Source organism: Ursus maritimus (assembly GCF_017311325.1).
Source record: "Ursus maritimus isolate PB19 chromosome X unlocalized genomic scaffold, ASM1731132v1 scaffold_X1, whole genome shotgun sequence".
Taxonomy (NCBI): Eukaryota; Metazoa; Chordata; class Mammalia; order Carnivora; family Ursidae; genus Ursus; species Ursus maritimus.
In genome coordinates, this window is record NW_024423319.1 from 111,017,359 (window position 1) to 111,043,381 (window position 26,023).

General features: G+C 49.4%; 1 protein-coding gene across 4 annotated transcripts in view; it reads left to right on the forward strand.

The window, feature by feature from the left end:
• The window catches only part of RAI2 (retinoic acid induced 2), a 60,907-nt gene extending 35,500 nt beyond the window's left edge, over nt 1-25,407 (forward strand). For 2 of the 4 annotated variants that reach the window (XM_040633847.1, XM_040633837.1), the window contains exon 2: nt 23,426-25,407. In XM_040633847.1, coding sequence (XP_040489781.1) covers nt 23,450-25,039 — 1,590 coding nt within the window. In that variant the 5' untranslated portion in view covers nt 23,426-23,449 and the 3' untranslated portion in view covers nt 25,040-25,407. The remainder of the gene's footprint in view (nt 1-23,425) is intronic. The other 2 variants (XM_040633851.1, XM_040633855.1) reach the window with 2 other exon arrangements.
• The last annotated feature ends 616 nt before the right edge of the window (nt 25,408-26,023 follow it).

The following is a 26,023-nucleotide window of genomic DNA, read 5'->3' on the forward strand; positions in this document are numbered from 1 at the left end:
GGGGATGACCTCCGCCTCCTCCGTGCCCTGTTCTGATGGCTGTCCTCTGTGTGGCCTTGCACTTCCAAAGTCCACGTGTCTCCGTAACCTTGCCTGCACTTTTAAGCCCCAGAATGGCAGATCACTCAGAATAAATCCTTAAAGAGGCATTGGACAAAGCATATATAAACTTACACTTGGTGAAAAGTGACTGTAGAAAAAAGTATGTTTAGCACAAGCTTAAGTATTACCGTGCTTTTTATGCGGTCTCCCGCGGCATTTTGGAACCCTGACATTTTTTCTGACTGATCATTCCCTTTGATTTTTTTTTCCTATGCTGCTTTGATTTTGTAACACAAGAATAATATTTTTTCTGGACTAAGCTTCTTATAAGTGGTCTTACCCAGGGAATGTTTTAAAATGTAAAGATGATTCTATTTTCTCTTAAGTACCAAGAAGTCCACACACATACAAACACATTTAATAATTTCAGATGAGGTAGTTTGACTAATTTTTAAAGGCATATTGACAAAATTCGTTTCTCTTAATTCCAGCCTCTAGCTCGGAGTCCCTTCATTTTTATGCTGTTACGTGTGCAGTGAAGAAGGTCCCCCATCACCTGCATGGCAGAGACCCTGTCCTGAGAGGCAGGCCTGGGTTCTTGACAAATGGATTTACCCTAATGTATTGTGGCTTCAAGATGGACTCAAAGGCGAATCCATCCCATTTTCAGAAAGGGAAGGTTTTAAGTCCCCCATGTTAAATACCCATGTTCGGTGTATTGGACAAGGCTCCAGAATGCTAGCACCTTTGTTCTAACCAGCTGGCAGGATTGGGTCTGGTCACTAACCACTTGGGGGCACATTTTGCAGTTAACTCATTCTGGGGAGGTGGGGGCCAAAAGAGGGCTGCTCTGCTCAAAATCTGACATCAGGCAGTGGGCACTGCCTTACTGTGGCTTTTTAATAGCTCAGGCGTTGGCTGTCAGGACCTTCCTGTAATCTTGCTCCTATCTAGAAGAGTGTCCGTGGTGTCTCTGCCCCTGAACTCTGAGGTCTAAGATGAGTTCTTATCTGAAAGTCTGTGCAAATCCTGAACCTTAATGAAAGAAAAAAAAAATAGCGGCCTTGTCCGGGGGTACCCTCCCCCATGGCAGTGGAGTCCGCCCTTTCACTTGCTTCGCCCATGGATCTCTCTTCAATCAGAACTGCAGGCACTTGGGAGAAAATCCAGCCAGAGCCTGCATTGTCTTGGGGTGATTCCAAGCAGTAGATTTTCTGGGTCAGTGGGTATGAATGCTTTTAAGTTGCCCTTCAGAAAGTTTTTTTAAACTAATTTTACTTCCGTTTCAGCAGACATTTGCTATGGTGCTGTTTGTACTCATCCACCCGTCCATCCATCCATTTATCTATTCATTCCCTTACTGATTCAGCGCCAAGACTGTAGCCCAGGCACTGTGGACTCCTACACAAATAATAACCAATTCCTGCCCTGGATGGGGCTCGGTGGGTTTTCTCTGTCTCTGGGAAGAGAATTGAGGCTGTGTGTTTGGGCCTCTTGAGGACTGACCAGGATAAGCCCTCATTCATGTTGGGAGGAAGGGGATCCAGACCTGGAGGTGGGGTTCTCAGCCCTGGGTGCACATTGGAATCACCTAAGGAGCTCTAGCAAATGCTTAATGCCCAAGCCAGCTGTGGAAGATTGTAATTTTATTGCTCTACGTGTGGCCTAGGTATCGAGATCCTTCAAAGCTGTGCAGCCTGAGTTGATTGTCCCTCCACAACCCTTTATCCTGGGGAGTTCTGTCCTAACAAAAACCCTCCATTGGGTCCCCACTGCCTCTGCTCTTGACCTTATACTTGTCACTTCAGATTTGATGGCAGTTATGGTCCCCCTGTACATTTTGGCCACTGTGGGCCATGGAAGGCCAGTACCCTACCAAGCTTAAAAATGCTGAGAAGAAAAGCCACCTCTTTTTCATTTTATTTATTATTTATAGTTTAAAACGAAATTCTCACCTTATTTAGCCTTCCATAGTGAGGGTCCTTTGGCCCCCTATCTTTTTTTTTTTAAGATTAATTTTTTTTTTTTGAGTGAGACAGAGAGGAGGAGCAGGAGGAGGGGCAGAGGGAGAGGGAGAAGCAGATTTCCCTACTGAGCAGGGAACCAGACATGGGGCTCAATCTCAGGACCCTGAGATCATGACCTGAGCCTAAGGCAGCTGCTTAACCGACTGAGCCATCCAGGCGCCCCTCCCTGTCTTTTCAGTAATAATTGCCAACCCCTATGGAGTGCTTACTGTGTGTCAGGAGCTATTCTAAATGTCTTGCGTGGTAGCTCTTCCTCCCTTTGACAAACAACCCTGCGGCATAAGTACTGTGAGCATCCGCATTGCCCAGATGAGGACACTGAGGCATAGAGAGGTTAAGAAACTTGCTCCTGCCCCACAGCCGGTCCATGGGGCATCTCCCCCCTATTTCATCAAGTAGGGCTCCTCTCTACAAGTCAGAAGGGTTTGGATTTGCTGTGCCTCTGCGCTGTATTTTCTTTCTCATATGAGAAGTAGGGCGGATGAGTGAGGGTACACCTGTGAGGTCTCCTGGCGTCCCGACGCTTACCCAGTGGCGAGGAGCAGCTTGGGACAGAGGGCTTAGCGAGGAGTCATCCCCTGGCTTCTCAGCCAACAGTTTGAGTCACTTTGGTTGCATCCACTGGACAGAGCTGTGTGGGTCTGGTGAGACACAGCTGGAGTAACTGAAAGCAGATGGTTCTTACCTGCGCCGAGCCCTGCCATTAGCACTCTCCCGTCTGCATGCTTTTGGAATTGTCCTCCAGACCGAGAGAAGCCTGGGCAGAGAAACAGCCTGAATTCATCTCTTTGAAAATACATAGAACTTCTCATCTGCTTATTCTCCTGGGGGAAGTCAGAGGCTCTCGGAAGTTGGTAATTGTGAGCTCTTGAGTCATCATTTCTGCAGTTGTAGCAGAGCCCGGTGTGGGGGTGCGGGATGGAAGCAGCACGTGGGTCTGTTGCCATAGACGAGGCGCAGAGTGGAGCGGCTGAAATCTCCTCCTGGAAGGAAGGGATTAGCCGGTCAAAGTGGAAAACAGATTTGAGAAATCCATTTACCCTGAAGGTTTAGTAGGGAATGCAGGTCAGACTTACTGTAATGTCTTTAGTCACGGCTCTGTCTCCTGGTTTTATCTTGGACCGGGCTCAGAGTTTCAAAAGAAAGGGGGTATGTGAGCCTTTAAACCCTGGCCTTAATATTTCCATCTACATTATTAGGAATAAAAATTCTTGTCATTTACCAAACCAAAGGAATGGCATTAAAATATGTGTAAAATTATTAATTAACTACTTGTATATTTCTCAGTTATTTTTAGGCTATTAAGAAAAATTCTTTTTTCTGCTTATATAATCATAGCACCCAGCTTAAATTTCAAAGAACACCACTAGCATATCCTTGATTTTTCTCTTGAGAGTAAAATATCACCTATGATAAGAAAAGAACTTGGAAATATTCACATGGATTTCGACATGGTCCCAGGCCATAAAAGAATGTCAGAATCCTTATTAGTCTTCAAATAATCTTTTTTGTGGCAAAGAACTTCTGCTTGGAAGAACACCATTTCAATATACTATTTGTCACCTCATTACCTGAAAGCCACTCAGAGGCATTTTGTGGAATTCAAACCATTTGAAGGCCCAGAGGGCCAACACATCATTACGGAAGACGCACACAGCCTTGAACAGAGAAGACAGAATTCTAACTGTAGTCTTGCCCCCGACTAGACGTGCGGCCTGAGGCAAGACACCTTTTGTGAACCTCTGTTTCCTCATCTGTAAAATGTGTTGCACTAGTAAAATGAAAATGAGAAGGCTGTGTGCGATCTAGTTCCTTGCTTTTCTTTCCTACACTCAAACTCTCTCCCTCCCTCTTCACGCAAGCACGGGCACGCACACTCGCGCACACGCGCACGGGTCCTGGAACACTGGAATGCGCTCTACCGTGGTGCCTCCTGTCTTTCAGGGCTTTTGCTCAAGCGACTCCACCTCAGACAGGTTTTCCCCGATTGCCCTCCCTGAAGTAGTGTCTTCCCCACCTCGTTTCCCCTCATTTACTTCCTTCGTAGTGCTTAGCAGCGCCAGAAGGTATAAGACACTAGGATGCTGGTGCACGGGTCGGTAGATGAAGGAACTAATGGAATACAATAGAAAGTCCAACAGACCTACATGTTGAGTTGGGTGATGTCTTCATGGGTATTTATTTTGTTGTTTTAAATTGTATAATCTTAAAAATAAAACCGTTTTCAAAATAAAGTTTTAAAGACAAGCGAGCCATGCATGGAATAGTGTCATGAACTGAAGATTATGATTATACAGACTCTGTGCGCCTGAGATCCAGAAATTTTACAGTGAACGCTAGCTCAGCGCGAGGGGACTCCTCCTCCAGCTGAGAGATGGGCGGAGATGACCAGAAAGACCTCTGCAGCCCAGATGAGATTCTAGGTTGAACGTTTACTGGGTTATCAGGCAGTGTGCATTTCACCAGCAGTGGGCGCCCCACCCCATTTCACAGGCAAGGAAACTGCAGCTCAGAGAGGCTGAGTCCCTTTTCCAAGGCCACACAGTTCTGAAGGGGCAGAGCAAGGATCTGGGGCAGCCCTGATTCATGAGCCCGTGCCTCTGTCAGAACACCATAAAGCCTCCCTGGGCTGTTTGAGGGCTGAACACAGCAAATGGGAGTGTTGCCGCAGCCTCTTACTAGGGAAATAGGAGATTCCTCTCCACTGTGCCAAACAGGAGATCTTTGCCCTTAAGGAACTTCCAATTTCTGCTCCAACAGGGATTTTTTTGGGTGCCCCACCCCAGAGAGCCGCAGAGGAAGTCTCAGTAGCAGCATTTTGAAGCCTCTCCCACAGGGCCCCTCAGTTGGGCAGCAGTTGTTATCCAAAGACCAACACGTTTTGGCTTTTGCTCGCCTTAAACTCCCTCCCCTTTCCCAAACACAAAAATATTGGCATTTCCTGAAAAGTGGTTTTGGCCCAAAGCCTGATAGCTATCCCACACTCTTGGGCCAGTTTTCCTTGGGGCCTCTGTTCTTTTATTTCATTGAGCATTTATTTGGGAGCTGACGGTTGCTGCCTCCTTTGTTTATACCTGAGGTAAAGGGCCTTGGCAGGTGTCCTGGGGAGTGCCCGCCCCCATCAGCCAGCCTCTGCTCCGTCTCCGCTCCCTCGACTACGCTCAGAATTGGTCGAAGTCACAGTGCTCACACACAGTACCACTTTGGGTGGTGTTTTTTCCTTTTTGTAGTTTGATAGTACTTTCAGTCTTTTTCTCCTTAAATCAAGGGTAATTAAAATCAAATGATTCTTAAGTGGTCAAATGAATCAGGTTTGAGAATTTGGTGTACCCGTGTAATCGCTGTCTCGAAGAGGCTATAAAACATACCTGTCACCCCAGAAAAGTCCTTTTCCCTCCCCCTCCCCTATAGCAACCACTGTCTGATTTGTATCATACATTTTTTGGGCCTGTTTTTGGATATTGTGTCAATGAAATCTTATAGCATGTACACTTTTGTGTGTGGCTTCTTTCACTAGACACACTGTTTCTGAGACTCAGGGATGTTGTTGTATGTGGCAGGAGTTCACTGCTTTTCATTGCTGAGTAGAAGTCCACTGTGTGGGTGTTGCACACTGTGTTTATCTGTTCATCTGTTGACAGACATTTGGGTTTCCACTTCATGCCTTTTATGGCCAGACATCTGTGTACAACTCTTCTTGTGACTATATGTTGTCATTTCTTTTTTTTTTATTTAAAGGTTTTATTTATTTATTTGACACAGAGAGAGAGAGAGAGCGCGCCTGAGCGGGGGGAGGGACAGGCAGAGGGAGAAGCAGACTCCCCGCTGAGCAGGGAGCCTGATGTGGGGCTTGATCCCAGGACCCAGAGATCATGACCCGAGCCGAAAGCAGACCCTTAACTGACTGAGCCACCCAGGTGCCCCTATGTTTTCATTTCTTTGGGGAAGATACCTAAGAGTGGAATTGATGAGCCAGAGGGTGGACAGTTGTTTAACTTCATTGGAGACTCCCAGACGGTTCTCCAAAGTGACTATACCATTCAGCCAGCAGTGTATGAGCACTCCAGTTGCTCCAACTTTTGGTGTTGGTCTTTTTTATTTTAGTTGTTCTAATGGATGTGATAGGATCCCTTAGTTTTTTATTTTAAAGGACAATTTTAAGAATTTTCAAGCATGTCAGTCAATGCCAGCTCAGACACTGAAAAGGTCCTGTGAGAGGGGAAGCCAAGTGTTACATTTTTATGGACGGAAGGTTTCTGCTCATCATCCCTGTCCCTGAAGCACTGCCTCGAACCCTGAGGGCATTGTCTACAGGCTGTCACAGGGCAAGCTGAAGGCCAGAGCCCCCAGAGAGGCAAGGCAGGGCAAGAGAAGGAGGCAGGCAAGAGAGCCAGAGTGGAGAAGGGAGGGGCTCCTACACAGAGAGCTCAGAACCACATTGTGACAGCCCTAGGACCAGCCTCCGGGCAAATTGTGCTCTGCGCCTGCGTGGGCACACACAGCCAGTGAGAAACTAACATGTAAGTAGCCAGCAGGCACAGACCAGTTCATAAGCCTGTTCTAGGAAGTCCCAGCTGCTTGTCTTTTCTGCTGCTGTGACCACACATGGTATGAAAGCTCCACTCAATGCAGATAAAACAGTATTTCCAAGGCAGAATTTTGGCAAGGCAACTGGAAATCCTCCAAAACCAATTGGCAGGCATGGGGCCAGCTTGGTGGGAAGCATCAGAACCATCCTGGGGGTGCTGGCTATGCGCTTTCCTGACTTCTTCAGCCCTACGTACACAAGGCAGGGAGCACCTCTAAAATGTTTTCGCTAATCCGTATATCTCAAATGCCACTATTTTACCCATTTCTTACGGTCCTCATGCTAATTAGCAAGCTACCCATTTTACCACCTGTGAGTTCTAATATTCCCTGTGCTGTGTAGTCAAGCCTCAAGTACTGATGGAAATGAAGAGATAACTGGAACTCCGGTAGCACTCTGGGAACCGTCTTGCTGATTAGAACTCGAGTTGACAAACATCATCCCCACTGCAGCCACCCCTCCCCCCAGGTGTGTGGGCTTGATGACAACGCTGGTTGACAGGGTTAGGGTTTCCACCTGAATCATGGACAGGAAATGTCCCACTGTAGGTGCTGGTGCCTCTTCTGTGTAGAAAGTGTTGTGATCAGTCCACTCCAAAGTGGCAGTGTCCCAAAGTCTTTAGACAGATCAGTATTTTGGAGAGGAACCCAGAAAGAGATCAGTAATGTTGAACACAAAGCAAAAGCTTGCTAGCAGTGAAACCTCAGTGGTTGGTAGAGGGGAGGATACTATTGAATGGGCAGTCTTTGCCTCGAAAATCAGTTATGGAGGGCACGAAGGGAAAGCTGGCCCAGACCCTCGAGCCATAGATGATGAGCTCCCCTAAAGGCAAATCCACAGGAACCTGTCCAATAAAGAATCTGGTGTGACTGGGGAAATGGCAGAAATCCCAGGCCTTCCTCCTCCACAAACCAACAAAACATCCAAGGGTACAAAGAGAGAAGGGGTGCTGTGGTGCTGGCGGTTTCCTCTGGCCAGGTGCCAAGTACCCCAGCTTCCCAGGTCTCTCGGCCTGTGTCGTGCCAGGTCCCCACTTCATCTCCCTCCCACGCCCACACCCACTCACACGGACGAGGGCCGCCTGTGGGGCTCCAGGGACGAAGGCCGCTGAAAGTCCTGCTCCTCTTGCTCTGTGAAGCTAGCTTCCCCCTCCTGCTCTCTCTCAACCCTGCCAGCTCTGTGAGTGCCTGTGAAATGGACTCTTTCCGTGGATATTTATGCAGGACCCAAGCAAAAAATTGTCCATGTTAATAAATTAATTCAAGTCAGAAAGAACAGCCAAAGGTGTCCGTGCTTTTAGTGCAGAAAAATTAGCACAGAGCAGCTCAGAATTGGGCTCTGAGCACTTGGGCTGCTTCTGCAGCTCTGGTTCTCAGCTAGTAGGGTTCAAGGTATTCTAAGGCTGCAAGTCAGTCTGTCCTTAGTAGTCACCGTGCAGAGTGGGTCCCAGGAAGCATTGATGGTGTCAATTAAAGTAATGCTAGCTGCTGTTTCAAATAAGTTGGAAGTGTGTCATGGCTCAAACACAATATAAGTTCATGTCTCACTTACAAAAATCCCAAAACGCATGTTCCTGATGGCAGGTGGCCCTCCTCCAAACTGTGATTTAGGCGTGCAGGCACTTCTATCTTGTGGCTCCGCTATCTCCAACAAGTAGCTTGCAAGAGGCCCCTGTGCATCAAGCTCAGGTAAGAAGGAAGGGACTGGAGCATCACGTATGGAAGGTTTGTAGGAGCCAGCCCTGGAAGTGGCGCGCATCACCTCCACCCACATTCTGTCGGGTAGAACTCAGGCACATGGCCCCCCTAACTGCAAGGGAGGCTGGGAAATGTAGTCTAGGCAGAACAGGAAATAGGTATGGTGAACAGCTGGCCAGTCAGCCAGGGATGAAGTATACTCCTGGGAAGGATGGGAATGAATCCCTGCCTGGGATGCATGCTTGTCCAGAGGTGTAGGAAGGAAGAGAAATGGGAAAGAAATGGGAGCTCCTGTGTTCTTCGGGGGCCAGCAGTGGCTGGCTGCAGTAGTGTTGGTGGAGGGAGGAGCTCAGGGCTGGGCCTGTCCCAGGTGCAGGAGCAGACCAAGGAATTCTAGGCTCTGGCCAGGGACGAGAAGACACTTTCCCCTTCTCTCTCCCTTCCTGCCCTTCCCCAGCCCCATCTACCCCTACACATGATGCCAGGAACCTTCACCCTCTGTTTTCCCGACCTCCCCCAGACCTGTCTTCTCTGTACTAAATGTTGTTCACGTTGTGCAAAGCTCTGGCCCTCCTTCCCATCAAAATAGTCATTCCCTGGGGATTCACGGCTCAGTTCCTGAAGGAAAAAAAAAATCAACAAACCAATTCACACCAGGGTGGTACTGATCTGCTGGGGTTTCTGAGACACTGAGATGCGAAAGTGAGTGTAAAATACCTAGCAGGGTGCCTGGCACATAAGTAAATGCTTAGTGAATAGTTTATTAGTATCATGTTGTGAGCCTGCGCGTACTGGGAGAGGGAGAGAGAGTCAGAGAGGCAGACAGAGGCAGAGAAGAGAAGGAACTAGCAAAGCCCTGCAAACTAATCTACCTCTCTTTTCCTCCCAACGTAATGGTCTCTCTACTGAATCATGGCATTTTGTTGGTCAGAATCTGTGAGGACATCAAAACTGTGTGGGTTCAGTTGGCAGTCCTTTGGGGCATAAGGCAGCTTTTCACCCCCTGTGGAAGAGCCAGACACCCTCTCTAGTTCATAGCACCCTGTCTCTCCCTGAAGCCCTCACCAGCCCTGGGCTCAGCCCTGGCCAGGCCACACACCCATTTCCTCCTGCACCTTTCCTCCCCCACTTCTGGAACTCCCCACTCCATTCCACTGTCTCCTGTGTTGAGCTCTGACCCGTGTGGCACCTCCAGCGATTAAGGTTTGATGACTGGAACTCGGAGGTGCAATAGGTGAGGACAAAGTAGACTGCACGTGAATTCTGGTTGGAGAGTTACAGGGACNNNCCTGCTCACCTGCTGTGCGGGGTGTGTGTGTGTGTGTGTGTGTGTGTGTGTGTGTGTGTGTGTAAACACATGAATTCCAAAAGAACTCTTCCCTGAAAGAAAATAGGAAATAACACCTATAATCTTCGTCGTCAACCAGACAGATGTTATACAGCAGCTTTGGCCTCCCCCCATCCCAGCCTCGCTTTGTTTATGCTCTATTAGCTGCAATGACAAGACTTGCTTTCACAGAAATAGAGTAAATTTCTAGGACTTCAAGAGGCTCACCAACCCTAAGATTCTGCAGTGGGTTATTCTGCTCTTGAAAGAGCTCACCTCCAGGCAGAGGGATGCTTCTGATCAAACAGAATTCCCGAAGGAAGGCTCCCTGTTTAAAAGATGAGCATTCCCCACCCTCTTCTTCCTGCATTGTCTGTGCACTTCTCAGGTCAAGGCTGCTATTATTTTTATTTTTAGGCGGGATGCAGCTGATGAAGTGAAGTGGCGTTTGTTTATTTATTGTTTTTTGGTCCCTGAGTTGGAACATAAGATCACCAGAAGAGAAACTCCCTCTATGACTCATTGCAGGAACATCTAGCGTTCCAGCCAGCACAAATATGATTAAACCAACTTTCCCGAGGGCCCCAGTTATATTCTAGCAAAGGAACACATTAACCAAGCTGACTATCTCTGGACCATTTTGCTTCTGGAACGAGAGCTGTCTGTGGCCTTCTCTTGTGCTAGGCTCTTTATGAGACCTCGAAGCGCACTTCTCGGGAGCTGGTTCTTCTGTGGCTTGGAGATTGTCACATAACACAGGGTCTTTTTCACAGGGTCATAGAGAGCGTCACCTATTGGGAAAACACCTGGCCATGGTGGCCTGAATTGGTGACATTTGGGTCTTCACATAAGCACTTTCCGGGGCATGGCTGGTGTAGCAGGCATGGTTTGTCCCCCACCCCCTGTCCCCTCAGATTGGCCTCTGTACCCTGAAGGCTGCTTACTGCAAATAGCTGTGACTTTCTTAAGGACACCCCCCCCCAGCCCAGGAGCACACTAGGCCACCTGCCGGGCTAGTTCGAAAGGCCAGGGAATTAACACATCATCAAGGGAGCAGCCCTTGACCTGTTACGGATGGGGGTTGGTGAATAAACACCCCGACTCTGAGGCCTGTGGTTTCCACTGCCTCCCAGCATCCCCCAGTGGAATTGAGTCCTAGTTGCCCACAGTGGTAACTTAGCTGATAAATTAGCTTCCTTCTCTTCTATGCCTCACTACTTCGTTCCTCTACTGGTATTTTCTGGGATCTTTTCCCAAATAAACTACTTCCAGGCAAAACAGTCTGTTCATGGAGCAACGCAAACTCAGACAACTAGCCGGTTGGGTCCATCAAAAGGCAGCAGCTCTCCGCCCACCGTATCCATCAGCACTGGTGGCAGTTAGGAAGTTTCCACCGTGGCTGCAGCACTGAGGTAACATGCTATACGTAGGGACGGGGCCCTTTGAGAGCCCCTGACTTCTGCGTGGAAACCTAGGAAGACAGAAAGCAGACTTTGAAGAGGTAGGACATTCAGCCGCAGGGCCCTGTGCCATGAAGTGAGGACAACTTCGGACGCTGCTCAAGTCTTTGTGTCCGGCAGGCATGTACTCAGGAGGTTCTGCGAGGGAGCGGTGTTTGCTGGTTGAGTCTATAAAGGAATGAATACTTGACTCGCATTCACTTCCTTTCTTAGTCTTGAGTGCTTAGAGGTTGAGGGCACATCCCACCCCCTTTTCTGAACCTCAGATGCCTTCTACTGGAGCCAGCAACCTTGGTCGTAGTTGTCGGTTCTTGCCTCCATGGAGAGATCTCAAGATGGGAAGATCCTTCCCCATGACTGGTATCTGAAACCCCTAGATTAGAGTTTTCTTTGTCCATAACTTTGTCCACTGATTGAATTGTATTTATTATACCAATAAAGGAAACATAATCCTTGAACCTAGCAGTCCTGGACCTCAGTGAAAATGACTTTATCAGCTTCTTTCTGGAAAATCCAATTTTCATGGAGGAAACCCTATTCTGACCAAGCAAGGAGGGGTGAGAGGGTAGGCAAGAATGGAGATCAGGCATCAAAAGAAGATAAATGTTCGTTTTTTTCTAGAACTGACAGCCCAGCCAAGTCACAGGTGAATGTTAGTTTTAAAAGCATGGGAGAAGAGTTCCCCAAATTGGGATCACCTTTCTTCTGTACCTTTAGTGCCAGTGAACAATTTCTTACCTTCTCCAAGTCCTCATTCTACTGAGAAGCTCCAGTCCCACCTCTCCCTCCACCATGCTGCACAGTGATCGAGCTGTTGTGGCTCGCAGCGTCCCTTGGTGACCAGATGGGTGCTTTTCTCCCAGCTTTACCCAGTCTCTCAGGGTCTTCTCTCCTCCAACTGAGCAACTGTTCTCTCATTTGGACTTACACCTACTTTTAAATAGTCTCCCCCCTTCTTTCCTTTAACTCTTGCCCGAGTATCTCAGAAAACCCCTTTACTTTCTCTCTCCCTCTTGTCCTTACCCTCTTCCTCTGCCGTTCCATCCCTACTTTGTTTTTGTTCCTCTGGCGAGTGAGGAAATGACCCCAATGCAGTTGATAAGCTAGAGAGGAGAGCCGCTTGGGCCCTTGTGCCAAGGAGGATGGAGCCTGTAGGGCCTAAAGTGAAACTATGCCTTGTAGCCAATCAGCAGTAAACTCTCCTGAGTCCATATTCAAGATACAGAAGGCTCTGGCCACCGCCTCTTCCTCCCCCAGCCTATCAGCCTGAATGAGAACTAGATTTTTCTATTTCGTTGTTTTTCCATTGTCTTTCACTTCCAGTTGCGCCATAGCGTTGCTTCCTCTTTTCGCTGCACCTGTTCGGTACTTTAGCTATGGTGGGGGCTAAGTGAATTTTTGTGGAGACCTCACTGTCAGGTGTAACATTATCTATGTCAAATGCCTTCCCAGTCCCTTGCAGCTGATTTAAAAATAAATCTTTGAACAAACAAGGTTCTAACTTGGGAGCTTAATGTGCAAACCCACCAGGAGCATTTGTAATGCTATCTAAGACGCTCAGAAGAAATACGAGCAGTGGATCTGAAGATGATGACAGTGACACCGGTGGCAAGATGACGATGATGATGGTGATGATGACAGCTTTGACTATGAGAATGATGATGACGACGGGGACAGTGGTCCTGACGATGATGATGGTGGTGGCGGTGACGATAGCCATGTTTTGTGGAGGATTTTCCATGTGCCCAGCATGGTGCCAAGTACTTTACATGGGCTGTTTCCTTCTGTTGTTACGACCACCGCAGGTCTGTAATCGCCATTTTGCAGAGAGGGAGATCGAGGCTTCGAACTCACTTGCCCAAGGCCACACAGCTAGCAAAGCTACACAGAGCTAAAATTTGAACCTAGGCCTGTCTGAGTTCAAAGCTTGTCCTTCCGACCACTCTCATGCGGGGCCCAGTGCCCAGGGTGAGGCTGGTACTGTTTCTATGCTGGTAGTTGGTGAGGGGCTCACATGCTTTAGGAAAAGGGAAAATCTGAACTCCAGTCCTTTGACTTCACAAATCTACACCCCTTCTTTCCAGTGACCCCTCAAAGGGTCTATTTCTGGCACTCTAGTCTCTGGAAAATGTCCTGCTAATGACACGGGATTATAAACAGTCCTTTTCCCAGAACAAAAATTTAACCTTTGTATCTCAATCTAATTAGAAGTATTTTCTCTTCCAGAGGCAGGTTTTTCCCCCTCTTTGTTCTGTAATGAAGAGGTTTCTTTATTGCAAAAAAATAAAATAAAATAAAAAATCTCCAAACACCATAGCTTTTTAAGATGACAGACACTGGCCCGAGACCTTAAATGAGACCTGCGCTCCTGCACAAGGTGGCCACTCGGGCACCAGCGCCTGAGGGTGTTTGGGGTTCTCTGTGTCCAGCCAAAGGCTGGGTAACCTTGACCAAATGCAGGGGCACACACTTACTGACTCTCCCAGCCCACTGTCCAGGTGAGCGTCACCTGCCCCCAACAGCAGTTCTTCCGGATTTTTCTCCCCATGATTCCGAGGTTCACCAAGACTTGAGGAGAGTGCTTCCTGCCTTGTAGTTTCTGGAAAATAAGCATTTCTTCTCTACTTTAGAGAGGTCCTTGCGCTAACGTCTCTTCCCACCGCTGTCTCGGGACTGGTGTTCTTCCCATAGGGACCTACTGCTTTACCTCTGCAGGAAACGAGGGCCTTGAAGGAGCCCCAGTAGAAGCAGTTAACCCTGCGAGAACACCAAGTGGTTAATCCTCTGGGAACTGAGCCACAGCAGAAGGCAACAGGCCTGTGGGGAAAACAGTACCAGGGTAGAGGGATAGGAAACACATGCCTGGCACACAGGAGGTGTTCAGATAGTTCTTGAAAGAATAAATACATGAATGGAGGAGCACCTCGTGCCTATTCTACCCCTCACCCAGTCCTGCGTGGCCCGAGGGCCGCCGTCGGCCCTTGTGGGCAGGCCAGAGGTAATGGAGAGTATGAAATGAGATCGTAAATGCAAAGACATCTGACATTGCACCTGGGCAAGAAAGGAGGCCGGGCAACCCCATGGTGCCCGCCCCCAGCCAGTCTCCCAGATCCCTCCTGTGCTCTAGTGGGACCCAGCAAAAGTCATTGACAGAAAACCAGGCCTGTGTGCTCTTGGCTCTAGTTGCGAAGTTTTCCCTATAATCTTCAGATTTGTCTAGCTTTAATATTTTGCATTTCAACTGACTGTTTACCTGGCGAGGCCCAGCCATAACCTGAGACCCTGCAGAGACCACAGAGTAGGCATGTTTGGCATGGGGTAGGTTCTTTGCCAGTGCTGCGATGTCTTCAACCCACAGACACTGCCTGACTCTGGGCAGTTGAATCCCCAGAGAAACAAAGCATACTCTGACTGAAGCTGAAAAAAGCTTCGTACCTTCTCCCTTCCTTTTAGCCTTCGCTTCTTGCCTGGCCTGGTTTAAAGACGAACTGGAGGGGTGCCTGGGTGCCTCAGTCAATTAAGCGCCTGATTCTTGATTTTGGCTCAGGTCATGGTCTTGGAGTCGTGAGATCAAGCCCCTCAACAGCGAGACTGCTTCTCTCCTTCTCCCTCTGCCCCTCCCCGTGCTCGCATGTGCACTCTCTCTCTCTCTCAAATACGTAAATCTTAAAAAAAAAAAAAAAAAGATGAACTAGAACTTCTCTCTTCACCATTCATGGTCCCTCCCCCAGGCTGTGCCCCTCATCCCCCCTGGGGCCTTTGCACTTGGGAGGATGGGAGTGAGTCTTCTCAGTGGTCCTGGGAGTGGCCCCAGAAAGACCTACCCCCACCACTTTGTGCACTTCCCTTCTTCCCAATTCTCCTTCACACTTCCCCATCTTTCATGGCCCTGCAGCAGTTCCTAAAAAGGCCAAGTTTGACTCCTTCCCATCAGGCACCACTCACTCGAGGGAGGCCTGAGTTAACTTCCTTCCCATTATGAGAGCAGGGCAGTACTCCATATCATAAAAGAGGAAACTGAGTTCCAGGGACATAAAGTGACTTTCCCACAGTCATGAAAACCTCGTGTGTGTGTGTGTGTGTGTGTGTGTGTGTGTGTGTGTCTTTTTTTAAAGATTTTATTTATTTATTTGACAGAGAGAGAGAAAGCACAAGCAGGGGGAGCTGCAGAGGGAGAGGGAGAAGCAGACTCCCCACTGAGTAGGGATCCCGATGCAGGGCTCGATCCCAGGACCCCACGATTATGACCTGAGCCAAAGGCAGACACTTAACTGACTGAGCCACCCAGGCACCCCTGTGTGTCTATGTCTTGAACTCATCTCTTCTGTTTCAATCACTTGTCTATTAGGTATCATGGAGTCAAGAGTTTATTTCATCTTTTTTAATCTAGCTCCTTACCCATCAAACTATATCAGACTATATATAGATATTTTGATGGTTGAATCAGACTATCCCACGGACTTGGGTTCAATGCTGGTTACGTCAGAGAGGTAGCAAGGGACCCCTTCGACTCAAATGGCCTTTGCAACCAAAGCCGTGGGTGAAGGGCTGTGCTTCTGGAGCAGCACAGATTTGGGAGGAGGTGCACTCTACAACCTCTGAGCCTCAGCTTCCTGCTCGGCAAAATGGAGAGGTGAACTGGGCCAGTGACCCCAAGCCTTGTTCAGGCAAGGGGGACCTGGAAGTTTTGCTGGGCCTTGAGAACGTCATCATCTCTCCTACTGAGTTGCAGCATTTTCATTCTTGCACTCCTATCAGAAAAAAATGGCACACTTCCCCAGCACACACACACACACACACACACACACACACACAGACAGGATGATATGTCTTCCTGTATTGATCTATTACGCATGCTATAAAATAGAAAAATGGGAATAAAAAGGGTGAGATGGCAAAATGAACATAAATGAGTTTTATGGGGACCTTACCTTGCTCCCAGAAAGACCTTGGAATGCCCTGGTGTCAATGATGCTCAGGGCCCTGCTTGCTCCTCCTGACTCACCCACCTCCGCCATGTTTCACCAGCATCACATCAGAGCTGAGATTGGCAGTCTGTGCTCTGCAGAACTGCCCACAGCCACTGCCCATCTAACGGAAGGGGAGACTCAGTCCGAAACCATAAGGCCACCAGTTTTCATAAATGAAGTGACCTGTCGGGGAATTCATTTCCAAAGCTCACCTGGGTGGTCATATTTCTTTTGGAGGGCTGTGTGGGTCTCTGGATATAAAAGGCAGTCAGCTCTGAGGCGGGCAACTATTTTGTGTATTCTCTGTATTTTCACTAATTTGGGAACACGTTCACGTGGTAATTATGTTCACAGCACCAGTAGATCGGCTCTGTGCTGGTGTTTAAAGCTCAGAAAATTGAATCACTGGGGCAAGTAACTAACAATTATTACACCCTATGGGGAGAGCAAAACCATTTTTTACCCAGCTGGAATTACTTCTTAGATATTTAGTGCATATCAGATCCTGAATGGTGAAACCATATCCATGTTGTATTAAAGGGTGAAAATTATGCATTTCTCATGTAATTCCTAGTAAGTGGTAAGTGATTTTTCTACAGAATTAAGTCAGTCACTGAGGGTGTACTTGAAGTACTGGATTGAAAGCAGAAAATAGACTCAGAAGAGAGAGTGCTTGGCGGGGCAGGATTCTTAGCAGAGGTCTCTGCCAAGTCAGCCTTGCAAGAGGGAGAGACATATCACCTTTTCCCAGGGGTAGGGGAACTTGGGGAGACACTGTGAGAGCTGGGGAGAAGTTGAGGGAGTTTGGGTTGATGGCTTTAGTTTTTTCTGTGAAGCACGAAGCCAGATCCGTCACTAGGAAGGTTGGTCGACAGCTGCCTCGTGTTCTGGCCTCTGGATTAAGAGTTCCCAACCTGACTGTATGTTAGAATCACCTAGGGAATTTTTTAAAACCCCAATGTCCCAGTTGTGCCCCAGACTAATTAAATCAGAGTCTTGGGAGGGGGGGCAGACATCAGTAGTTTTTAAAAGCTCCCAAGCGATTCTAACGTGCAGCCATATTTGAGAACCAGCGCTAAGCGAGAACTTGCCAGACTTTAACATGCGTGCCCTCAAACCTCCTGGGAGGAGCCTGTCAAGGTGCAGATTCTGATTCAGGAGGTCTGAGGTGAGGCCTAAGAGCCTGCATTTCTCAGCAGGCTCCCAGGAGATGCTGCTGCAGCTGCTTCAGGGACCCCACTTTGAGCAACGAGTGCATAGACGGTCCAAGTTTGACCTGAAATTATTGATAGCTGCCTACAGGCTCCATAAAAATCAAAGCTGTCAATATTTTACAGTTGGAAAATACATATCTTAAGAGAATTATCAAGATGTACTATTTAAATGAATGTTTTAGAGGAAGAAATTTATCTTGATAGAAAAATCTAGATGAGGCTAATTTCAGTGGAAGAGGAGAACAGGTCCCATCTGCCTGCTGTTGGGACTACAGAGGGCATACTCAGGAGCAGGGCCAGGGCCTGGGGGTGGAGGCTGCCCAGCCAGCCCAGGTCACTAAGATCACTTCCCCTGAGGTTGGGCTTGCCTTCCGGTGACCTCAGACAGACAGTGCTCCCTGGCTTGAGTTGCTTCACTATGTTGAATAACCTCTGCTCCTCACACCCAGGTTCCCAGCTATGAAGAGTTTGCTCAGGGGCACTGGGCTCTGCAGACCAGAGCCTGGTGATCACCTTGGTAGTTGTCTGTGGCGAAAATGTTGTAAATTCACAAAATAAAATTCAGCCCCTCTCTAGAAGATTATCTGGACCACTGAGATCCAAATTCCCTGCTCAGAAACCAGACTGTACCCGAATTGGTCTTGAGGACTCTGTCTTGGGTCAACGTGGAGTTCACAGTCATGTTTTGAAGTTCCTTCAGTTTGAGTTGGTGCGGGCTCTTCAGGGGGCCCCACGGCATCATTTGGGACATGGCAGAGGGCATTAAGGGTGAGGGGATTGGGCTGTCTGGGAGTGGGAGTGGGAGTGTGTGTGTGTGTGTGTGTGTGTGTGTGTGAGAGAGAGAGAGAGGGAGAAAGAGAGAGACTGACTTAGTGATAAGTGCCCATAATGAGGAAATTAGATGGACTCTAGGACTTGGAGACTAGTCTAAATTATCCGAGTGTTCAAGTGTTTTTTCTTTTTAAATTAAGCCATAAACAAATCCTCATTATATAAATGTCAATCCGTGAGGAAGCCTGTAGGGTGCCACGAGTGCTTTGTGCAGCAGTCTGGAAGCAGGAGGCTTGAGAGGCAGGCATGGCTTGCGGCCGCACCTGGTGGGGCGCAGATGTGGAGCGGGACCCTAACCGACTGCCCCGGAGTTAGGCCCCTGGTCAACTTCCTCCTGAATGTAGCTCCTTAGAAGGAAAACAGCACACAGACGGCTTCACTTCACTTTTCTTTTCCTGGGTGTGCCGGAGAAACACGGGAACCCAGGGTGGACTCATTCTCATGCCGCTGGCTGGTGAAGGCGGCTGGCTGGCTGTCGCGTTACCCTCCATGGTGCCGCTGGGCCTGACCCTCTGCTTTTATCACAGTGAGAGCATGCTGACTTTTGTAATAACTGGTCTTGGGCAAGTTTCGGTCAGACTTTCTGAGTCACAGTTTCCTCATCTGTGAAGAGAGTCAGGAAGAGGATGGAGATGTGAGCTCGAGCGCCCCCGCTAGCCTTGACATGCCATGATTGGATAAATGGTGAGCCTGCAACTAGAGGCCGGGCGGGAAAAACCAGATTCAGAAAGGCCTAAATGCTCATTCATGTGCCCCTTCACTCAGAAAGTGTTTCCTGAGCACCTACTATTCACCAGATAGAAAGTTGAGGCAGTCCCTTGCTCCTGAAGAAATGAATGACTAGGTATTCCCAGTATGAGGGGGGCTCAGGACCAGGCAAGGGCAAGTTGGGGTGCTGTAGGACCTCAGTGAGGTGGGGGTGAGATCTCAGAGGATAAGACCCCAAAATCTGATGGATGCGTCAGAGTTGGCTGGGTGAGAGTAGAGGCCAAGAGGGTTCCAGGCTGAGACACAGATCCTAGGGAGAACTTGCCTCTCTGGTACCCTTAGATCTTGGTGATAACTAGATAAGGGGTTCAGATAACAATTTTGTGACCCCACAGGTCTCTCTGAGCCTAACTACTGCCCCAGATAGCCTCTCCTCACGTCCTTGTTTGCCCTGGGCCCTGAGACTTTTCCCCAGTGTCTCCATCTGGGGGGCATGTGGCCTGTACTCGGGTGGACCTCAGCCCTCCAGCCTCAGCAGCTGATCAAGGGCCAAGAGATTGAGAGTGACCCACAGATCCAAACTACCCATTTCCCATCTGGCCACACTGCATTGACGGACCCCCCCCCATCCCCGATCGTGATGGGCATAGGCAAGACAGAGACTTCATTTAAACCCATTTGCAAAAGATGTTTTGAAAAACCTTAACTAAATGTTCCCTGTCATCTCTGAGGAAGTCGTGCCCCTCCACCTGAGCATTAGTTGGTGACTCCCGTGATTCCTCTTGATTTGAAATGGTCCCTAGCACGCCTGCCTCCCCATGCTCTTCAGCAGTGAGGACGCCTTCTCTCCTGTCAGCTTGCCCTCTGACCCCTCATCTCATGAGCTGGCTGTTCTTCGCAGAGTATCTCTAGGGCCTCCCGCACTGGCTCATGCAGCAGTGCCACCCTCTGTGCCCGCACTGGGGGTACCCGGGGCTCCCAGCAGCTGACTCAGAGTCGGACACCCAGTGGTGGGATGAACAATAGGGGAAGGAGACAGAGAGAAAGAGAAGAAACTTCCTGGGAGGCAGGAGGGTGCATGATGGAGGCAGGGCTACCGGCTCCCTTGCCGGTGTAGCCCAATACAAGCCTCCTCTCAGCGGGCCAGCGGTGCTTGAGGGAAGGGACTGGGGCTGCTCACGGGGGCTACTTTGGCTGAGTAGTCAGGCGGGACCAAAGCTGTCTTGTGGGAGGACGTGGAAGGGAGATTGGGCCCGTGCTTCCTTTCCCCTTTGTCCCGGCCCTGCTCCCAGAGACTTGAGTCCGCAGAAGGAGATCTAAGGGCCTCCCTGTAACTCATAGGGGCTGAGATGCCCTCCTGCCCACATGACATCTGTCTGGGGAAGGCCGAGGCGTAGAGGATGCTGACCTTCTTGCCCTCCAGTAACAGGGCTTTGGGCTGTATTCCCCACAGATAGAAACTCCGGTGACCCTTCAGCTCCTTCCCTGGTGAGAGGGACAGAGGAGGGCCCTGGTGGACAAAAGAGAATAAACAAGTAGTTCAATGACTTTCTGGAAAGGACCTGGCCACCACTATGAGGAAATCTTATATTCGTGTGCTCTCTGTTATACAGCTCTGCGGGTGCGTGCACTCAGTGTTAAAGCAAAGGTTGAAGAGGACTGTTCTTGCCAGGAAACCAAACACATGAAAGAGTGTGGCCCTCACAGCTCCCACTTGGAGGAGAAGCCTGGGATTAACCCTGAACTCGTCAGTGTCCCTTATCCTAGTCATCTAACATTCCTAGGAAATCAGTTTTCTCATCAGTAAAATGGGCATAATCATAGTACCCTTCTCATAGGGTTGTTCCGAGGATTAAGTGAAGTAATGCATGGAAAGTTCTCAGCATTCTTGGCAGAGGCCTGGCACATAGCAAATGCCCAGTGAGTATTGGCTCTGGCCATCTGTGGAAGGAGCAGTGGCCCTCTGTCCTGGCAAGGTCCCCTCCTCACACTCTGAATAACGTAGTTCTGGGGGAGTAGAAGGCCTAGAACCAGGGCCAGCCAGGGGGAAGAGTGAGCTTTCACAGGAAGAGGTGAGAGCTGGCAGCTGAGCTGAAGGTGTGTGCCAGGAGCTGGGGGAAGAAGCATTGAGAAATCAGCCTTCTCTGTCTGAGAGGGGACAGGGGTGCATGAAGGGCAGAGATGGAGGGAGGCTGTCTCGTTGGCAAGGGCAGATAGGTGCAGCCCATTACAAGAAAGCAGTCTTACTGCTGGGTAATCCTAAACTCACAGGAAGCCCAAATATGGCACAGAACATGTCTTGACTTCTCCTGGTGAGTTTCCTCGAAGGCCATCAGAAGCCACCTCAGATGGGTGGCCATGGGTGTCTTCTCTTACCATTGCTGTCTGTGTCCTCATCAGTCCCATCCCAGCTTCCCTGTAGCCCTTTCTCACCTCTCCCTGGGAGTTCTGGTTCCTGTGAGGGACAGGGCAGACCCTTCTGGAGGACACCTCAGGTTCTCGGGGCCTTTACAGGACTGTGAGTTGAGTGGCCAACAAAGCTTCATCCTTCTGATGTTGTTGCCTCCCCTGGCATAACTTTGATGCCTTCTCATGCTAGCAAATCTCTCCTCCACTCAAAGACATGTGCCCCACTGGCCTGTAATCTCCACTAAAGCAAGAACCTTGTCTGACTGGCTCATGACAGCCGCTCCAAACCCCCAGTGAAGTGCTGGTGTGCAGCAGGCATTCAGCAGATCGATTAATTGAATGAGTGAATGAAGGCATGCATGTGTGCATTCTGGAATGAGAGAACTAATGCTGTGTTGGAGGTATGATATTTTTGGGGCTAAATCAGGGAGCATTCCTCTCAGGAAAAACCAGGCCCTTCAGTTGGGGTAAGCCCTCTCAGCTTCCCTGGGGCGGGCTGCCTCCCTACTCTGCCCTAAAGGAATTATTGGCCAACACGCTGGGTCACCTCCTGGTTTCCGGAGGACACCCTGGCTCTAGGGAGTCAGGCTCTGGAGCCCCCCCTCAGAGGCACCACAGTGCGACCCTGCCAAGGGCATCGCCTACGGAGTTGTTTGCATAGCATCCTTCCCCTTGCCCCCCCCCTTCCTGCTTCAGAGAAACTCCGTGTTCTATGCATTTGACACATTTTGATTGTCTGGAAATATCACACCTTTGTTCATTTGTTAAAGCTGCCTTCCCGTAGTGAGGCCTTGTGTGTTTGTTTCCACTCCCATGGCCTGCTGGGCTGCCTCTCCTCCTTGTTGTGGAGGATGTGCTGGTAATTTGGGGGTGAGGAAAGGAGGACGTGAGGTGACCCCGGGACTAAAGTCTAGACAGCTCCAACAGGTGAGGTCAAGAATCTGAGTTGCCCAACGCCTGCCTGGTGAGCCTGAGGATTATTGAATTATTATTGAGCCCAACCAGACTCCAGGGCTGCACAGATCCCTGAGTTAGACATGGTGCCTGCCTTCTCCATGGCAACGAGGCTAAATATGGACGCGTTTCCATGGAGAGCTATCTCGCAGTGGCAGCCCTGCTTCCTCCAGGAAGCACCCGCACTGGGTTCCTTTGGCCTCTCAGGAGGCGGCTAGAGGTCCCGAGGATATCAGAAAAGAGTACCTCACCTTGGAGGATGTTTGTTTCCAACAGGTCTTCCATTTCCCCAGCCCTAGAATCAGCAACATCCCTTCTTGACAGCTAGAAGTTAGGAGAGGTCACGGGTCACACAGAGGAGCTGATTAGGGAAAGCCACCCTGGGCCCAGTGAGCGTTCATGCAATTATGCCATGTCTGCCCAACTCTGTGGAGTGGATTTTCCTGTGATGGGGAGGAAAAGGGGTGGCATTTGTCAGAGGGAGTCCGTGAGACAACTGTGATGATGCTTGTGGAAATTGCACCGCTGCTCTTTTCATCAAGCCGATTTGGGAAGAATTATTGCTACAAAGAGTTTTTAAAATGCTTTTCCATAATTGGAATGACCCTCTTCCATTTTCTTAGAACGTTCTACATTAAGGAGGGCTTGTGATGTAAGGAGGACTGGGTATTACATAAGACTGATGAATCACAGACCTTTACCTTTGAAACCAATAGTACATTACATGTTAATTTAAAAAAAAAAAGAATGTTCTAATTGGACGGGATTTTATTTTGTTCTCCAAGTAAAGTAAGTCTTTGCTGCCCATTTGAATTTGAACGAGTCAAATCTCCACATATCCTAACCGTCCAGTCCGGCAATGTGGAATGGAACTTTGTGTTTGGTGAAAGCTAAACATATAAGCTGAGTATTAGGCTTAAAAATACTCTGTTTAACCTCTCTTGGCTGTTTAGTCATTACATCATCTGTGTTTATAGCTTCATCGTCTGTTAAATTGGGCCTCTCTGTGCACAGCTGATCATTCGGGTGTGTTTGTATATATTAGGAGATATCTATAACATGTATGTATGCATAGAGAGATGGGTGTGCTCCCTGGTTCACTGAGATATGGAGACTTTTAAAAGATGTGGAGAGACCACTTAAGGCAATTACAAATAGTCTCCGACGGAAGGTTCACGTCGCACGTTCTGTGTTGCAGGCCCAGTGGCATCAGAGCCGAGTGATGGACGATCTGCGGTCCCAGAACCTCTCCATGGACATGACCGACTCCTCTCCTGCCTTGGCCAATAACAGACTGGAGAATGGCATGGCCCAGCTCATCACCACCGAGGCCTGGAACATCAACTCCACTGACCTGGTAAAGAAGGCCCTGGTGACCGTGCCGGCCCCATCCATCCTGAACCCCCCTGCCGAGTCTCAGAGCGGTATGGCCCTGAAGGTGGCGGCCACCGTGCTGCAGCCCCTGTGCCTCGGGGAGAGCCCGGTGGTGATGCCCATTCACATGCAGGTGGAGGGAAGCTCTGCGCCCGAGCTCAACCCTAATGGCAATGCCACGTATGTCATGACCACACAGGGCCCTGTGCAGCTGCCCGTGGTGCTGGAGCAGCACGTCTTCCAGCACCTCAACTCCCCTCTGGTCCTGCCGCAGGAGGCCCCGTGCTCCTCCAGTGCCATCCACAACAACCTGTTCCAGGGAGCCGAGGACCCTGAGGCCCAACCCCAGCTCCTGGACCTACGGATCCCCAGCCAGCCGCAGGAGCCCACGTTGCCGTTCGAAGCCGTGCTCCAGAATCTGTTCCCCTCACAGGGTGCTCTCGGCCCCCCACCCTGCCAGCCTCCTCCCGGATATGCCCCTGTGCCCCCCCAGCCCTTTAACTCCCCCCTGTCCCCCCTGGTCCCTCCAGCCACCCTCTTGGTGCCCTACCCCGTGATCGTCCCCTTGCCCGTGCCGGTCCCCATCCCCATCCCCATCCCAGTGCCTCAGAGTCCTGAATCAAAGCTCAGCTCCAGTTTCCCCAAGCCACCATCTTCCTTCGGCCTGCACCCCTTTAAAGGCACCCAGACCCCTCTGGAGAAGGAGGAACTGAAGCCCTTCGATATCCTGCAGCCGAGGGAGTACTTCCAGCTTAGCCGCCACACGGTCATCAAGATGGGGAGTGAGAACGAGGCCCTGGATCTCTCCATGAAGTCCGTGCCCTGGCTTAAGACTGGCGAAGTCAGTCCCCCTATCTGCCAGGAAGATGCGGCCTTAGACCTGTCGCTGGCAGCCCACCGAAAATCTGAGCCTCGCCTTGAGACACTGTACGACAGCAGCGGGTCCGTGGACAGCCCAGGTCACGCCGCGATGGAGAAACTTCCCGGTGGCATGGAAGTGCCCTTTGCCCCTGCCACCGTCCACGGGGCCTCGGCTCTGCTGGATAGCCACGTGGGCGGCAGCAACCCCACCCAGCTGCCCAGCCAGCCCAACCAACCCAGCGGCGAGGTCAAGGCCGAAGATCACATTGAGATCGTGAGCGAGTCCCAGGCGGCCAAGGTGATCGTCTCGGTGGAAGACGCCATGCCTGCCATCTTCTGCGGCAAGGTCAAAGGCCTCTCAGGCGTGTCCACCAAAAACTTCTCCTTCAAAAGAGAAGACTCCGTGCTTCAGGGCTACGACATCAACAGCCAAGGGGAAGAGCCCATGGGAAGCACGGAGCCCCTTAGGAAACCCGTCAAAAACCGGAGCATAAAGTTAAAGAAAGTGAACTCCCAGGAAATACACATGCTCCCGATCAAAAAACAACGGCTGGCCACCTTTTTTCCAAGAAAGTAAATAATGGCTTTTTAAAATTTTTATGATTATAATATGGGGAAAGGTACATTGGTTTTATAAAAAGGCGTTTAAAACAAATTATCTTTGTTAATTATTTGGGGGAGTAGTTGGGAAGCGGGAAGGCGAATTGGCTCTAGAGGCCCTGTAAGCTAGTATCGTTTTCTTTTTTAATTTTTGACTTTTCACAAATGAGTAAATAAGAGCAACCTATTTTTCAAGCAGATTGCACATTTTTTGCAGCTTTAATGGAATATTGGGTGAATCAGAGGGGTAAAAAAGCTATTTTCATTGCCACAAAGTGCTTTGATGATGTAATACCTAATAAAGGGTAGGATGAATATTTCACAATAAATGTTTGTTTGCACTAATTGGTTGCAGCATTCTATCATTTTTTAAATTTGCATTCCTTAACTGGTGGGGTTTGGCCAAAACCGTTGCTTGTAAAGCACGACAAGTTCTCTGTGCTTTGAGATCTAAGCTCTTTGGGCATATCGGGCAGAGAAGAATTATTTTGGCCTATGCCCCCATAAAAGGAAGACTAGGAAATATGTATGACCTGGAGCAAGTCACTTCCCCCATCGAAACCTTGGTTTCTTCATTTGTAAAAATGTGGCACAGAGAAGGGTCGGGGAGGTGAGTTTGCAAGTACCCAAGGCCCCTTCCCGTTCACATTGACCCTGGGTGTGGAGAATTCTGTGTCTGAGCCTTCTGTGGACTAAAACAGACAAATGTGTCTAAAAGGAAAATTTGCCTGCTTCCTCCCCACCCCCTCCCAGAATTTAGCTGGAAAGGATCTTCTTTTCAAAGGCAGTAAGAGCATTGTTCTGAATGACTGAAAGTCTTGCAAGTCAAAAGTATTACTGAAGACCACTCAGAACAAGAGGTAAGTCTTTTGCTGGTGGATGAGGAGATGGCTCAGAAATGTTCCTGGCCAGGGGTAGAGATTCTCGGGAGTGGGGTCGGGAGGGGAAGAGAGAGTCGCCC